Here is a 15419-nt window from a genome sequence, read left to right on the forward strand (position 1 = left end):
AACTTGAACATTCTTGCTGGCGCGGTTTTCGTAGTTCTTGTTTAATAAAATGTAACTTGTAAATTTGTCCTTCCTGCAAAGTCATATTTTTAACATTTCTTACCTCTGCGTGCTTATACATGTTTCCGCTTACTTTCTTGCTGCTGTGACAATAAAATCTATATATTCTCATTGGGACAGTGGGGCAATGAAAGACAATTCTAAAAATAATAATAATAATAATAAAATAAAATAATACCTATCTTTTCTTAAGTTCAAAGCATTAAAATTCAGCAAAACTGGGGATCCATTAAACTCGTGTCTTCTTGGTTCCTGTTGGTGATCACGTGATTCGACGTCACAGCTGTCCCTGGCTGTTTCGTGTTGGAGGTGTCATTAAAACATTTCCCTCTTTTTGAAATATTGTTTGCTTGAATAAACAAACGGGCATGGAGATCGGAACTGAAATAAGCAAGAAAATAAGAGTGAGTAGCTGTGGATACTGCGTTTGAACAGTCCGCCATGTTTATAGAAATAAAAAACCTAGCCGCTGCTAGCTCTTTAGCTTGTTAGCTTCAACGTGCTAGAAATCATTTCTTTTGCCGCAGTGTTGGCCCTCTGTTTGAAATTCGGTTTAGTATTTTTGAGTTGTTTCTTTTTTGCTTTGCTTTTTTGTAAATCTCGGACTGTATTTCTAAAGTTCTACCATTTGAAAATGGAGTCAGGGTAGCTAATATGCTAATCATACTTTACGTTGCTAACGCTAGTTGATCTGTGGGTTTGTTTTCTTTCAGGCTGCTATAAAAAGCAAGCTCCAGGAGCTCGGTGCTTATATCGGTAAGCTCGTAAAGCAAGCAAAATGCGTGGGAGACACGCTGTTGAAATGTGGAACATTTCTTTTATGTTTCTTTTTCTCCTGCAGATGAAGAGCTTCCTGACTATATTATGGTGATGGTGGCAAACAAGAAAACCTCCCAGCAGATGACTGAAGATCTCTCCCTGTTCCTGGGAAACAACACAATTAAGTTTACCACTTGGTATGATCACAATGAAGTTCTTGCTTTCAGAGTTCACTCTGTGTTTCTTTCTATCATGACATTAAATTACCTTCTCTAGGCTCCATGGTGTCCTGGAGAAACTACGATCGGTCGCCGGAGGTGAGAAACCTCTGCTGAAGAAGTTGTTTTTTCTGTACTTTGATAACCATGATCTGATGTTTTATTGCTTGTCTGATTCTTTGTTTTTTGTTTTTTTTTAGAGCCACCATCTCTAAGGCATCTGCAGTCTGACTCTGTTACCGTGTATGGGAAGCCATCTATTGATGAAAATGGCAGAGCAGAAGACTTGAAGCTGCTGGCAGTGTCCAGCTCCTGGAGCGATAGGATGGAAGTTCCTGTGTCTAGTTCTGCTTACGACAGCAGGTACCTGGAATGCTTTGGTATACGCAGTTTGTCTACAAATAGTTTTTTCTAAGTAATATAATACTGATGCTTGTTTGTTATCAGGAAAGGGCTGCTGGGGAAAGGTTTCTCACGACATACCTCGACTATTAAGCCTCACACCGAGCCGCTCCCCTCGGAAGCCGTTATCGATATCAAACCTGAGATGGACGATGATCTAATTGCGGAGGAACCTGTAGAAGTGGGTAACGGTCGCACCCGCAGTGCCGGTCGGCCGACGGTTGAGATCTACAGACCTGGTCAGAGCAAGTTTACTTCTATGAGCTCTTTGGAGATGTGTCGGCCCCCCGAGGGATCCTCAAGCATGAGGCAGCAGGACGGCAGAAGCAGCAAAGCATCCAGAACTGGGCTGAGCAAGGTACAGAGAGGTGTTTTCTATTACGATGCTTTTCAGAAGAGGTTTAAATTCTTTATGTTTTGCTTCAAATGTCTTAGGATTTCTTGCTTATTTTTGATTTCTTCAGATTATTGAAATATTTTAATAGATTTTAGCTTTTAAGTTTCTTATTTTTTTGCTAATGTTTGACCCATTTTTTGTACTTGACCATATTTATTCTCTCTTAAGTAAGTTTACACTGACTGATAAATAACCCAACAATGACAAATGCCAAAGGATGAGCTTGCAATGTCTTGCATAACAGACAACTTTATAAATTTCCTTCATACTTGGTCCTTGCTTTGTGTAAAAACGTTTTATTTACCGTTAATCTAACATTAATGTGGTTCTTGAAGGGCTATTTGCTAAGAAGTTTGGCTCTAAAGAAAGATGTTTGTGTTCACATCGAGGTCTTTCTGGATTCTTTAACCTCTTCTAAAGGATATGACTTTCAGATATTGTTGATCTTCTCTAGTCGCTGTTGTTGGCCTACAACATTGTTTGAACTTGACATGCTTTTCTTCAAATATTTCAGAAACAAACTGCTCTGTATGCAGATATATTTTATTATTATATCAGCCTGTTTGTGCTATAGTGGAGATGTTTTTGTTTTTTGTCTCCAATAATGATTTGAGATGTTTTCAAGAACTGAGTTTTGTTCTATGTTAAGTTGGTCAGGAAAACTGCTATAGTGTCTTAACAATATGTGACTTAAATCACACATTTCTTTAATATTTGTGTATTAAGATGCAACTCTGCAGTCTTCAATGAACTCTTGCTCTTTCTGACACAGCCATAATGTGGAAAAGTTAGCTTTAATTGCAAGTTAACATTAGCATATCTACTTTCCATTAGGATGCGACATGCTAAAAAGCTTCTAACATAATCTTGGAAAATACAAAATTTGATTTCACTATTTTCTGGATAAGTACCAAAGTATAGTATAAGAGTTTAGAAATATGGTCATCTCCAGACTTGATTTTCTTCCAATTAAATATCTGAAATTCCCAAAATAGTTGGAATCAACGCCTTCATTTACCACAAGTCTTGTGTTGAACATTTTAGACAAAATAGTCTTTTTTTAACTACTGAACCTGTTGATCAGGGGTCTGCGATTGTAGTCCTTAAGGGCCACTGTTCCAATTCATCATTGCTGGACCAAATATGAAGGATTAAACTAAATATAAATTTCCAAATTTGTGTTTTTTTCTTCTATTGTGATACGTTACAATTATGTTGCACGTCATTTTAAACTGTCTCGATAAAAACCCCAGAAAAATATTGGGACAACCTCATGCTGTTGTATCATTTGTGCCTAATTGTACTTTTCTTAGACCCAACTAAGAAAAGTTGGGTGTGAGAACAATAAATGACCCGATTCTCACATTTAAGTTCTTCATTTTTATATTTATCGTAAAATAACTGTAAACAAATCAAGGATGAAACCTTCATTTCTTTCTTTTGTTTTGCCTGTGGTGTTCAGCTGCTGGGTGGATGTGTCTGACCAGCATCTAGTTGTGTCCTTAATAATGCCGGCGTTCCTCCTTTGTACAGCAAGAAGAGATGACCCGAAAAAGAAAAGCTCCCGTCGCAAGTTCTGTTGTTCGAGTGAACCGAGCCGATGATGAGGACAGCGATGATGCAGAAGACGACGACGACGACGCGAGTTTCGCCGGCCGCAGCCTCTCCAGTAGAGTCTCCCTTCCCTCCAAACCAGAACGAAAGTCAGTCTTGCTATCTCTTAATGTCATTTAAAATTTTTATCTCTTTATTTTAGGAAGAAAAAAACACAACTAAGCATTGTGTTTTGTTAAATCTTCTCAAAATGTCCCAGCATGTGTGTGTGTGTGTGTGAAGCTTCAATCATCTGCATTCTTTACTGGACTGTAACTCTTTTTTTTTTTTTTGGTGGGTGTTTAACTGTTTCAGACCGACTCTCCCACCGGCCAAGCAAGCCAACAGGAATCTCATACTGAAGGCCATCTCTGAGGCTCAGGACTCGATCACCAAAACTACGTCCTATCCCCCGAGTATGTTCCCGTCAACCACGCATTGAAAAAGGAAACGCACTGTGCCAGCATTCCATTAACATTAGCTTTACAAACTAGTAACTAATTATTTGCAACATTGTTTAGAAGGTTGGGGGTGGTTGCAGTCTAAATATTTCTTACTTCAAAGCAACAATTTCAAATCTAATCTTTGCTCTCCTACCCGAACCTCCCCCTGCAGTTCCGCAGAGACAGACTGTTCCTGTGGCGCCTCGTACGCGCTTGGCCAGCAGCGAAGAGATGACCGCAGCCCTCCAGCTGATGCAAAACCTGCACAGCCTGGCGCCGAGGGCGGAGGCATACGCTGCTGCCGACCAGCCCGCCTCCAGAACGACAAGTACGCAGAAACCTAACAGCTGCTCAGCTGTGTCATTAAGTAATTTATTTATGTTGCTTCGTTCTTCTAACTCCAGCAAGATCATTAGCTTCACGTCTTCAGCTGGACGGCAGTGGTGCAAGACAGCAGAGTGAATATGGTAGGTGTTTGATTTGTTTAAGCTGTTAGAGAAGACTAACATTCAGCTCTTTTGTCTACCGCTTTCAGACCAAACATATGTAATGCATTGAGTGTATTTTTTAGTCATGCTGACAAAAATATTTTATTAAAACACTTAGTGTGGATGAAAATACACTAAGTTACAAAGAATTAGCTATTGTAAAATCATGATTTTAGCAAACGTCTAAGAAATAAAACATGCTTCAAAATGCAACATTTCTAAAAAGTTTTATTTTGTTTTAAATAAAGTGGGAACTACAGATAAAATGTAAACCCACCCCCGAAGTTTATTTCCATGTTTGCTTTTGAACCAGGTGCCGAAGCCCCTGCTGGCCGTGAGCCGAAGACCTCCGATACGCGCTCCTTCATAATGAGTCGGCCGGTCATAGAGGAAGCATCTGCCCGAAGTCAGCAACAAGTCCAGCCCCCGGCTTTGCCCCGCACCGTCCAAGCCAGGTATGCACAGAGCACAAACTCATTATGAGATGAAAAAAGTTCAAGAATGGTGAATATTTTTACAAGGCATTAAATGTTTCTGGTTAATGTGTATATTTTTGACTCCGCTTACTTTCTGTGGTCACACTCACAGAGAGGGAGTTGACACCTCGAGTCCAAAGTTCATCGTGACATTAGACGGAGTACCGAGCCCGCTGGGCAACCTTACGGACGGAGACATGGAGCTGGATGACATGAGACCGCTCTCAAAGGTTACAGAGGCAGCCGGCCACGTCTACAGAGAGTCTAAAGTCAGCGTCCTGGACAGGTTGCAGGGAGTGGTCACATCATCAGAAGGTGTGGGGTCTCTGCAGTTACTTTATTTATTGCTCTCGTGGGTAAAACCTGATTGACACATGTTACACTTTCTTTACTCCAATCATTTACAGATGGGAGGATGGACGCGGACATGGCAGACGTTCCGATGAAGAAGCAGAAAGTTTTGGAGCGCTGCAAGTTCTGGCCCGTCTGCAAAAGTGGCGATGAGTGTATGTACCATCACCCGACAGCACAGTGCAAGTGAGTGGCTTTAATAGAAAAAGGTCAAATTACAAAGGCATTGAAGGTACATTGAGGGCTGATTGAATGTTGTGTTTTGGGGGTTTTTTTCAGGACTTTTCCAAATTGCAAGTTTGGGGATAAATGCCTGTTTGTGCATCCTAACTGTAAATATGACGCTCGCTGCTCAAAGCCAGACTGTCCCTTCACTCACGTCAGCCGCAGAGGCACTGTTGCTCCTCCACTCAGACCAGGTACGTTTTCATTACCCTTATAGTTAAACAAATAAGCCTATAACTTAGCGTTAAGACATTTTTTAGTTTGAACATGAAATAGCCAGTGAGATTCCAATAAGATCTGATCTTTAAGTTAAACTCAGATTTGAACGTTGTAATTAAAATACAACATTCAAATTCAGGTTGCAATTTAACGCTACTTGATAAAAAGTTATTCCAGGAAACCAAGCCAGCTGCATCCAGTAATCCTGCATCATGAGCAACTGTGTGACAGTAGAGCAGAGGAACTTTTCCCTAGAACCTCCACCAGAACTGGCTGTGGTGGAGATGACAGAAGATCTGGTCCAGGCATACTTTTAATGGGAAAGAGTATGCATGGTTCAATTGGCATGGCTTCAACTGGGCACTAAATTCTTGAGAGTGTTAAACTTTAAGATTTATAAATAATCTTAAAGGTTAACCAAATCTGATTTCTGATATTAAAAAGAATAAAAGCCACAGCTGTAGGTGCATAAGTATAAAAGTTTGTTCCTTTTTTTTTGTCCTAATAACTTACTGTTACTTATTGTTTGTAACTTGTTTTTACAGTCGTGCAGCAAAGTTCAAGTGGGACTGTGTGTCGCTTCTTCCCAGAATGCAAGAAGGTGGATTGTCCATTTTATCATCCAAAGGTAGCAGCGCAGCATAGAGACCATTAACCACATTGTCAACTTTTTTGCGTTCAAACTGAGCAACTCTAACTTGTTTCTGTTCCACTGCAGCCCTGTCGTTTTGCGACTCAGTGCAAACGAGCGGGATGTACTTTCTACCATCCAACTACAGCTGTGCCTCCGAGACACGCCCTGAAGTGGACAAAAGACAGAGCAGGTGACCCATAGAGGAACGTCTCAAAATATTTTCTCACATAAACTAGAACGTTTCTAGACTTTGAGAAACTGATTCTCCTCAACCAAACTGAGATTAATCTCATATTGCACATATCTCTTGTTTTGTTTATGTCTATCTTGATGAGTTTAAGTAACGTTGCCATGTCTATAATTATGGAGTTAATTTTATGTAAATTTGCTGCATGCACTAAAAATAAATGTTCTTTTCCAGCTAATTAAGCCCAGAGAGTCTGATGGTCAACTATCAAGCTGTGGAAGATGATGTTCTTCTTCTTGTGTTTCTGGAACATCATTAGTAAATGTAACCGTTGATTATGTTCTTTTATTGTATTGTTTTGACTGATTTTTATTAAATGTTTTGTAAGATGAAAAGCGAGTTTCTGAACATGTGGCTCCAGATATTAAAGACTCAACAATGTTTCTATTTATTTCATGTTGTCATTTCTTGTTTGTTTTTTTAACACGCAGCTGTATAGGCTCAATATTAACCTCTTCATGAATCAAGTGAGGAAAGAGACTTCCTTTTAGATTTTGATCTCTTCCTGAGAACAAGATAATTTACATCAGCTGCTAACATGATATTAAAGTTTATAATAGTGCAGGGCTGTTATTTCCTCTTCTGCAGAAACACAACCAGTCAAATATGACTTGGTTTAAATACTAAAAACTCCTCAGCACATATTCTGTGAAATTATAGTTTTACTAATCTATAAAAACAAACAAAACAACTGCCATTCACAACCAAATTTATTTTTCTGCATCTAGATGTCAAAATAAATAGAATGATTATTGCACTGACAAAACTAACATTCTTTGATTATTGTCTTATTTTTTTATTTTTTTGAGACTGTAAATTGTAGAGTGTCTGAAAATAGTATTTTTGGATCATGTGGTGTGGGGACCGAAAACTGTAGAGTCGTTCCAAAAGGATTCTAATACTTTACAGGAAAATGCTTCATCCGTTTTGCTTTGGCAAAACGGATGAAGCGAAAACATGTCAGCAAGAACACTCATCTTGCTGACATGTTTTAGCAGCTTCTAAAACCATAGCTGAAGGACTAACACTGACATAATTAAAGGTATAAATGGACCAATACTTAAAATATGCCAATTAATGTAAAAGAATAACTTGTTTTTAATTTAACTGACCATCAGATCACAACTTAAAATATGATTTAAACATAAGATAAATTATACATACATTTTTCCATTATAGATATATATTGTAAATTTAATGTAAAAACAGTTTTACTACAACTGTTTTTATTTCCATATACTAATTTTACACATTTCTGTCTCCTGTTTTGTTCTTGCCCTTATGCATTTCTGCCACATCATGCAAAAAGGTGTGAAAGAAAATCCACCAATTACCACAACACCTGGATCCCCATATCTGTTTAATTTACCTATTTTATTCTTTTCAAAGATTCAGCAGAAGAAATTGGATTGTATTCCTTTTACTGCCGGTTCCTATAAAATATATATTTTTTAAAAAAGTATATTTTAAAGTCGAACTGTAATTTTCATTTACTGGTCAGAGCAGATGCTTGTCGCCGGGTGAGGTGGCTCTCACCTGTAATCCAAGCTACCTGGAGGCTGAGGCTGGAGGATTGCTTGAGCTCAGGATCTCTGAGCTGCAGTGGGCTATGTTGAATGGGGGTCCACACTAAGTTCAGTATAGATATGGTGTTCCTAGGGGAGCCTTGGAGCACCAGGTCTTCTAAGGAGGGGTGAACCGGCCCAGGTCGGGAACGGAGCAGGTCAAATCCCCCGTACTGCTCAGTAGTGGGATCGTCCCTGTGAATAGATGCTGCAGTTCAGCCTGAGTGACACAGCGAGACCCAGTCTTTTTATACTCAGTAATAAAGTACTGTCACATCGACATTTACTTTTTAGCATCACTGAGCTGCTTGAACACTCATTCCAGCTTCTTGTTTAATCAAAAAGCAGCTGGAATTATTGTTCAATACCGCCTCCTTCTGGAGAGCAGTAGACACTACATCAAACTGGTGCAACTCAGACCTTCTGGAACATTCAACTGATAAAATCAACTAAATAAACCAGCAAGCTGATATGTGATCATTCATTTGTCACACATCAATATAAGTAAGTTAAAGTTTCAGGGCTCGTTGTAGCTTTTCTCCAGCACAAATATGATTCTCAACACAAGGGTGTGGTACCTGCTGCCATCCAGTAGGAGGCGGTGCTGGACAAGTGATGGATAGAGCAGCTGCTTGTCGCCGGGTGAGGTGGCTCTCACCTGTAATCCAAGCTACCTGGAGGCTGAGGCTGGAGGATTGCTTGAGCTCAGGATCTCTGAGCTGCAGTGGGCTATGTTGAATGGGGGTCCACACTAAGTTCAGTATAGATAGGGTGTTCCTGGGGGAGCCTTGGAGCACCAGGTCTTCTAAGGAGGGGTGAACCGGCCCAGGTCGGGAACGGAGCAGGTCAAATCCCCCGTACTGCTCAGTAGTGGGATCGCCCCTGTGAATAGATGCTGCAGTTCAGCCTGAGTGACACAGCGAGACCCAGTCTTTTTATACTCGTCAACACCCTACTTTCTAACCAACATTTGTATTTTAGCATCACACAGCTGCTTTAACACTTACTCGAGTTTCTTGTTTCATCAAAAAACAGCTCGGACTCTTCTCCAACACCGCCTCCTTCTGGAGAAAAACAGAAACTGCGTCAAGATAGTGGAACTTCAAGTCTCCATCCCTGTGATGAAGCAATTTTTGATGTTTCAGAATACTCATTTTAAAACAAAACAAGTCATAAAGAGATTGTTAGAGCAACATACTGTGGTGGGCAGCCAGTGAGGTAATCCAACATCCACTGTGATGGTCCACTCCTGGCAGGTTCACCTTGTCTGTAAAATGTCCAAGATGGACGGTATTGAAAAGAAAAACTCAAGACGGAGTGAGAACTCCTAGAGCTGGCTAATTAAAGCAATGCTGAGCAAGAAATCAAGAAGTCTCAAGGTTTCACCCAGTTTCACGAGTTAATTATTGATCTTGAGTTATATATGAAAAAATAGAAAAAAATTGGAAGCACAACAAAGTTTCCTTGTATTCCCCACTCTCATGAAAAGACATTATATAGAAATATTCTTCTTCTGCTTCTTTTCATTTTTCTGTCTATTCACTTTATCTTTGGCATTTATTTTCTCACTACATTTTTATTGTATTACATTAAACTGTTCATATTTAAAAAGACTTTTAACTCTGTAGTTGAAGCTAAATAATTGAGTTTTACATCAAGTAATGCACAGCCAGCCCACATCATCTTTGCAAATAAAAAAACGTAACTGAAAAAACAACTCTTTTTCACTCTTTTCCATTTTGCTGCTTTCTGCCAAGTTACAGATCACCTGACTATCAATGCTACCTCGTCAGATTTTCCTACCATAGCACGGATAGATAGCTAAGTCTATCTGTCAGTGCTACGCGTCCAAAACTATATATATACAGTATTTATATATATATATATATATATATATATATATATATATATATAGAGGCCATTATAAATATTCCAAATGAGGATGTTACAACTGGCATGTCCACAAATGTACCCATTAGTAAAGGTCAATGCAACCCACTGCCTTGACAAGTCCCTTTATTTAAAATTAGTTTGGTTGTTTTGTTACAAGCAAACCCTAAGTAAATATTTGATTAGTGTTTTCACTTGTAGACATTCTTCAAAATTGTAATTTTAAATAGAGCGCCTACTTATCCAAGCAACTTGAAGAGACACTGAAAAATCCTTGGAAGTCAGAGTTGAATACTTTTCATCTTCTGTTTAGCAGCTTATATACTGAATCAATAATATCTAAAACTACTTTAGCTTTTTCTTTTTTATTAAGATAAGTAATAGACACAAAACAGTTTAAGTTTAATTTATTTCATAGAAACACAAATTAAAGCTCGTGATCCTCTGGGTGGTACAGTTCACTCATCAGTCGGTAGATGTATGACGGTGCGTGACCTCCAATGTTAGAAATGAACAGTGTGATGAGTTCTGGAGGAACGTAGTCAAACACCGGGCAGTGCACGTTGACCTTAGAGAGGATCTCACCTGAAACGTACACAATTAGCATGTTTACATTATATTCCACCAAAGATAAATGCTTAACTTGTAAAGTAAATTGGTGAGGGTGTACCTTCAGTGAAAGGGAGGACTTCATGTGGGGAGACAAATTTATGGAAAGTGTCCTCCTCGTTTGGGAACTAAGGAGAGAAAATATTTCTTTTATTATTTGTGTTTGAAAGATTTTTTTTTATCAAATGTTTGTTAACTAGTGTTTTCCTACCTGAGGCGATAGCTTGAACATGGGGGCACAGACAATTAGAGGTGTCGAGTGATGCTTGGCTGCTAAGGCGAGAGTGTGTGTCCCGTTCACAGCCCTCAAACCGCCGTTGGCTAGAACAGTCTGAGTTCCGATGATGACCTGCCAACCAGATCGTCAAAAAAGTTAAATTACACGGCCTGATCAAACCCTTAATATAGAGTGAGACTTCTGTGAAGATAAATACCTTATTGACCCGAGACATGACAGCAAATATTGCAGCGTCAGCAATCACCGTTGTTTCAATGCCAGCTTTGGATAAGTTGGTGGCCATTTCATGTCCCTGTTAAAAAGTGAAGGTTTTTTCTTGAACGGTCTTTTAGGTAAACCATTGCTTTTCAAGCTCTTTGCGATGTACTTTGTATACCTGACAGAAGGGGGCACACTCTGCAACGATGACATGAAACTTGCGTTTACGTGCCGCGTCCCTCAGGAAGGCCTCCACTGTGCGGGAGCGCCCGATGGTCATGATGACCTCGTTGGAGTGGATGTGCTCCAGGGCCTGCATGGAGATATTATCTGTTGTTCCTTCTGCAAAAGGAAAAAAAACAAAAAACAAATCAAAACAAAAAAGCTCTTTAAACTTGCAGACAAAAAATCATATTTTCTCCAGTTTTCTTGTTCCACTTTTCCCACAATGAAATTCAAGCATTTTCAAGCATTTCCGAGGTAAGTTTTCAAACTTTTACAGCACCACACTTTGGAGATAAAAACAATACATTATTGTATGATTATAATTTATTAATGTTAATCATTTTTTTGTGGTAGTATTCTACATTCTACAGCAGGGACAAGGTAAACAATTTCATTAGCTTTGTTTAATGTATAAAATATAAGAGGATCAATAAGTTACTGACTTATTAGGCATAATAGTTATTACATTTAAGCAATCCAAATAAATAATGTTAAAGTAAATTACATTCCTAATCAAAATAAATGCTTATAAACAGTATTCAAAGAAAGTCACAAAAAATCTACAAAAAATGTTTTTGCTATGTTTTCTAGTATTTAGCAAATAGAAATAAGTTTGGCAATTCTAACTGACCTGAAACAAAATAAGTTTAGTCTGATTTAACTTTAGACAGTGAAAAAAAATGTGTTTCTTTATTAGGTCTATGAAAATATCTGGTTTCAACTGTAAACGACGCTTTCCAACTGCAGGTTTTTAGTCAAATGTTATATTGCACTTTATTACAAAAGACTGAATACCAAGCACTTTCAAGGACTTGATACAGAAATCAAGCATTTTCCAAATCTTGAAAACACCAAACTGAAATTGGAGCATTTTCGAGGATTCCAAGCACCCATACAAACCCGGATACAAATACAGACCCCTTCACTCTGCTGCCACTAAAAAAAATAACTGCATAAGTACAGTTGTTCTGGTAAGGCCGCAGAGATTTTTAAAGAACATCAGCGAGTAACCAGCACTATGGATTTCAGCTGTGGATAGTTCAGCTCTGTAAAACCAGCTCCGCCATCTTACCCAGCTCAGTGAGAAGCTCGTTGATGGCCTCAATGACATTTGCTTTGAGGGGAGCAAAATGCTGCCTGTAGTTCTCCTCGCTGAGTCCTCCAGAGGTCAGCAGCTTGTGGAGGGACTCCTGCTGGTCTGCCTCTTCACTGCTTCCTCGAGACCTGATGAGAAAATCTCAACAGTTTGACATCAGGGCATTTTTTTTAAACAAGTTTTTTTTGTTGACTCTAGAGTGCGTAGCATATTTTGAAGATGAACCTTTTTGCTAAAGTAGCATGCGGACTCTGATTCAAACACTTTCATTACACTCTGCAGAATGAACATTCCATAAAAGGAAACACAAAGACAAAGTCGAGGCAAATCAACATGAGGTAAGTGCAGACTTAGCCATGCAAAAATTGTATTATTAGATTGTTAAAAATATTTAATTAAAAAAAAGTTGAGACTAACGCGGAAAGTCATCTTATGATTCAGAATTTTCTATAAGTGCATTTATCAGAAGTCTCTCACATTCTCCTAGGCTTTATCCAACATTGCTTTAGTTATTTGCATGACCAGGTTTCAACCCGCCATCAGCTCCCATGGCTGCCAAACAAGCCCCAATAATCACCCCTCCACCACATTGACCAACAGCTACACCTCTTCATCTTTGTCTCATCTGTCCAAAGGAAATTATTCCAGAAATAGTGGTTGCTTTAGATCCAATCTTGTTGGCATTTTCTCTTTAGAAAGAAGATACTTTCTCCTGGCAAGTTCTATTTATCTGTTATAGCTTTTTCCAATTATTGTCTCAATATTTAAACTTTACATGGTCTGGAAATGCAGGTATTGGGGTTTTTGCTAATTCTCTAAGCACTACATTGTCTAAATCTGGAATGATGGTTATTAATGTTTTAGGAGTTTTTAGTACCTATTTTTTCTCTTTAATCCTACTTAAGCAGTTAGTGGTACTTAGTTTGTCCACAAGCTTTCCATTTTGACTTTGACAAAATATTCACTGTATTAAATTAAGAATTTGACTAAATATCTAGAAAAACTAGTAGAACCTGATGAACAAACGATCATATGTTCTGATTTATAAAATCTCAGAATTGAGGGTTTATTTTTCTTTTATTATTACTATATATGGAAAAATACTCATTTCACAGTGATGTTATAAGCTGGGATATTTGATAGCACTGTTTAATGTTGTCTTACGTTCCCAATGAATGGATTAGGAACACATCTGACTCCACAGCTGTCTGTCCTCACCTAGCATACTCCTCTCTGATGATCTTCAGGACCCTCCTGATCATGTTACCCACTGTGGTCTCTGACGGCTGGGCGGCCGTCATTCTCCTCCCTTCCTTCCGTATTATTTCCATCAGATCACCTAAAGGCAGCAATCAACAAAAAACGTTTTAACTGTTGTTACTATGTTGTTGCGTTGATTACACCTCCATCCTAAATTGCCCCTTTTCATTTTGTTGTTATAACATTGTAAAGAAATTCTTACTTATTAGTGTTTTTAACTAATTTATAGTTATAAATGGTGTATTTATAAAAAAATATATATATAGCTAAAATGTCGCTAAATTTAGTAAATCTACACACATAAGAAACCATGATGCAACTCCCCCTATTTCAATAATTTCACAGATGTTACAACAGATGTCTGACATGTTCACAGATTATAACAAACTACCTACACACACATTACAACAACAATAGAACCAATTTCACAGTAATTTAGTCCTCTGCATTATTATTATTATTATCAGAGGTTGTCAAAATAAATCAAGTGAGAAGAAGAACCTGCGCTGCTCCACCGAGCCTGAGCTGTAATCTTGCGAAGCAGCGCGGTCGTTTCTCGGGCAGTCTCCGCTGAGCCCCGCAGAGGTCCCGCCCCGCTACCTCCGCGCTTCAGGTCGGACAGAAAGGCTTCAACCCGCTCAGTCAGGTCGGTTTCTTTGTCGGGGCCCGGCATTTTTGTTTTCCAAATCAACGAACCGTCAAAAAAAGAAGACTGCGAGTTTCTGCTGTTAAATGTTGACCAGGAAGTACTTGTAAAGAACATCCGGTGTTGTAGCAAAAAAAGCGCTCCGTCTGTCTCCCGTTATTGCAACGCTTGTTTTCACCAACCGATTAAAAGGCCAAAGCAAATATTGTTTGTTTCCCACTATAGTGAGTTTTATTTTTGATGTATTCATGCCAGAAAATCTCATATTTAGATATTCACATTTCCTCTTTTTTATTTGACATTTATTTATACAGGTGGTCTCATTGGGATTCAAGACGTCATTTACAAGAGAGACCTTTTCTGATCAAAACAAAAAGAAAACTCAGACGGTTTGATTTCCAGACCGAAATTAAACGCATGCATGGTGATTTTTAACTAACCTCACAGCACCCAACTGTATTTTAGGCTTATAAAAGTGATCAAATAATAGTAGTAAGCATGTTTTTAGATTTTGAACATCTAAAAGAAAAATAATGACAAAAAAGTATAATGTATTGCTGACAGGGCTAAAATGCTCAGGTAAGTAATGAGCAGGGTGTATCTTCACTAAATTGGCACAGTTATAGCCTTTACACACATGATCTTTAATTACATTCAACTCTTATATGGAATTATCCTCTTGTCTGCAGCCATAACACCTTCAATGTTTCTGGAGCAAAACAAGACATGTCTGAAAAATCTGCAGATTGGTCTAAGAACATTTGTAAAATGATCCATATGTGCTGTAATTAAAAAGTTCTATCAGGTTGTGGTCCGTGCAGACAAGAAAAACATCCTTAAGATCATATTACTCATTCATGTCTTTAATAAACTTCAAACTAAATTATCAAAAATATTCTCTCAGCACTCTGAGTCCCCACACTTCAACTCAAGTAGAAAGCCTAACCTCCGAAATACAAACCCACACTATGATCCTCCCTCCACTAAACTTTACTCTTGGCACAATAACAAGGGGTGGGTAATGTCCTCCTGGCAGTTATGGCATCCCTCTACTAACTTAAAGTTTGCATCTTGAAAGAAACATGTTTTAAGAATATCTGCATTATATATATATTTTTGTTTGTAACCCTAAACCACTTTCTGTAACAAAAATGTATATTTTTCCCCCTCAAAAATATAG

At 38.5% G+C, this 15419-nt stretch overlaps 2 protein-coding genes across 2 annotated transcripts; one reads left to right on the forward strand and one right to left on the reverse strand.

The window, feature by feature from the left end:
• The first annotated feature begins 314 nt into the window (after window positions 1-314).
• zc3h14 (zinc finger CCCH-type containing 14) lies at window positions 315-6903 on the forward strand. Its single transcript, XM_032586006.1, has 17 exons — window positions 315-464; window positions 774-816; window positions 902-1016; window positions 1096-1136; window positions 1238-1400; window positions 1485-1797; window positions 3370-3539; window positions 3745-3845; window positions 4045-4200; window positions 4277-4339; window positions 4674-4815; window positions 4949-5151; window positions 5244-5373; window positions 5467-5606; window positions 6177-6259; window positions 6350-6455; window positions 6687-6903. Exons 1-17 carry the CDS (start codon window positions 429-431, stop codon window positions 6692-6694), a joined length of 2013 nt encoding a protein of 670 aa, XP_032441897.1. The 5' UTR covers window positions 315-428; the 3' UTR covers window positions 6695-6903.
• Window positions 6904-10358: 3455 nt separating this feature from the next.
• eif2b2 (eukaryotic translation initiation factor 2B, subunit 2 beta) lies at window positions 10359-14353 on the reverse strand. Its single transcript, XM_032585349.1, has 8 exons — window positions 14095-14353; window positions 13552-13672; window positions 12310-12461; window positions 11191-11354; window positions 11011-11106; window positions 10788-10925; window positions 10638-10704; window positions 10359-10552 (listed from the first exon to the last, which is right to left on the reverse strand). The coding sequence occupies exons 1-8, from the start codon at window positions 14264-14266 to the stop codon at window positions 10395-10397; spliced, it is 1068 nt and encodes a 355-aa protein (XP_032441240.1). The 5' UTR covers window positions 14267-14353; the 3' UTR covers window positions 10359-10394.
• Between the last annotated feature and the right edge of the window lie 1066 nt (window positions 14354-15419).

The sequence above is a fragment of the Xiphophorus hellerii genome, chromosome 15 (genome assembly GCF_003331165.1).
Source record: "Xiphophorus hellerii strain 12219 chromosome 15, Xiphophorus_hellerii-4.1, whole genome shotgun sequence".
Classification (NCBI taxonomy): domain Eukaryota; kingdom Metazoa; phylum Chordata; class Actinopteri; order Cyprinodontiformes; family Poeciliidae; genus Xiphophorus; species Xiphophorus hellerii.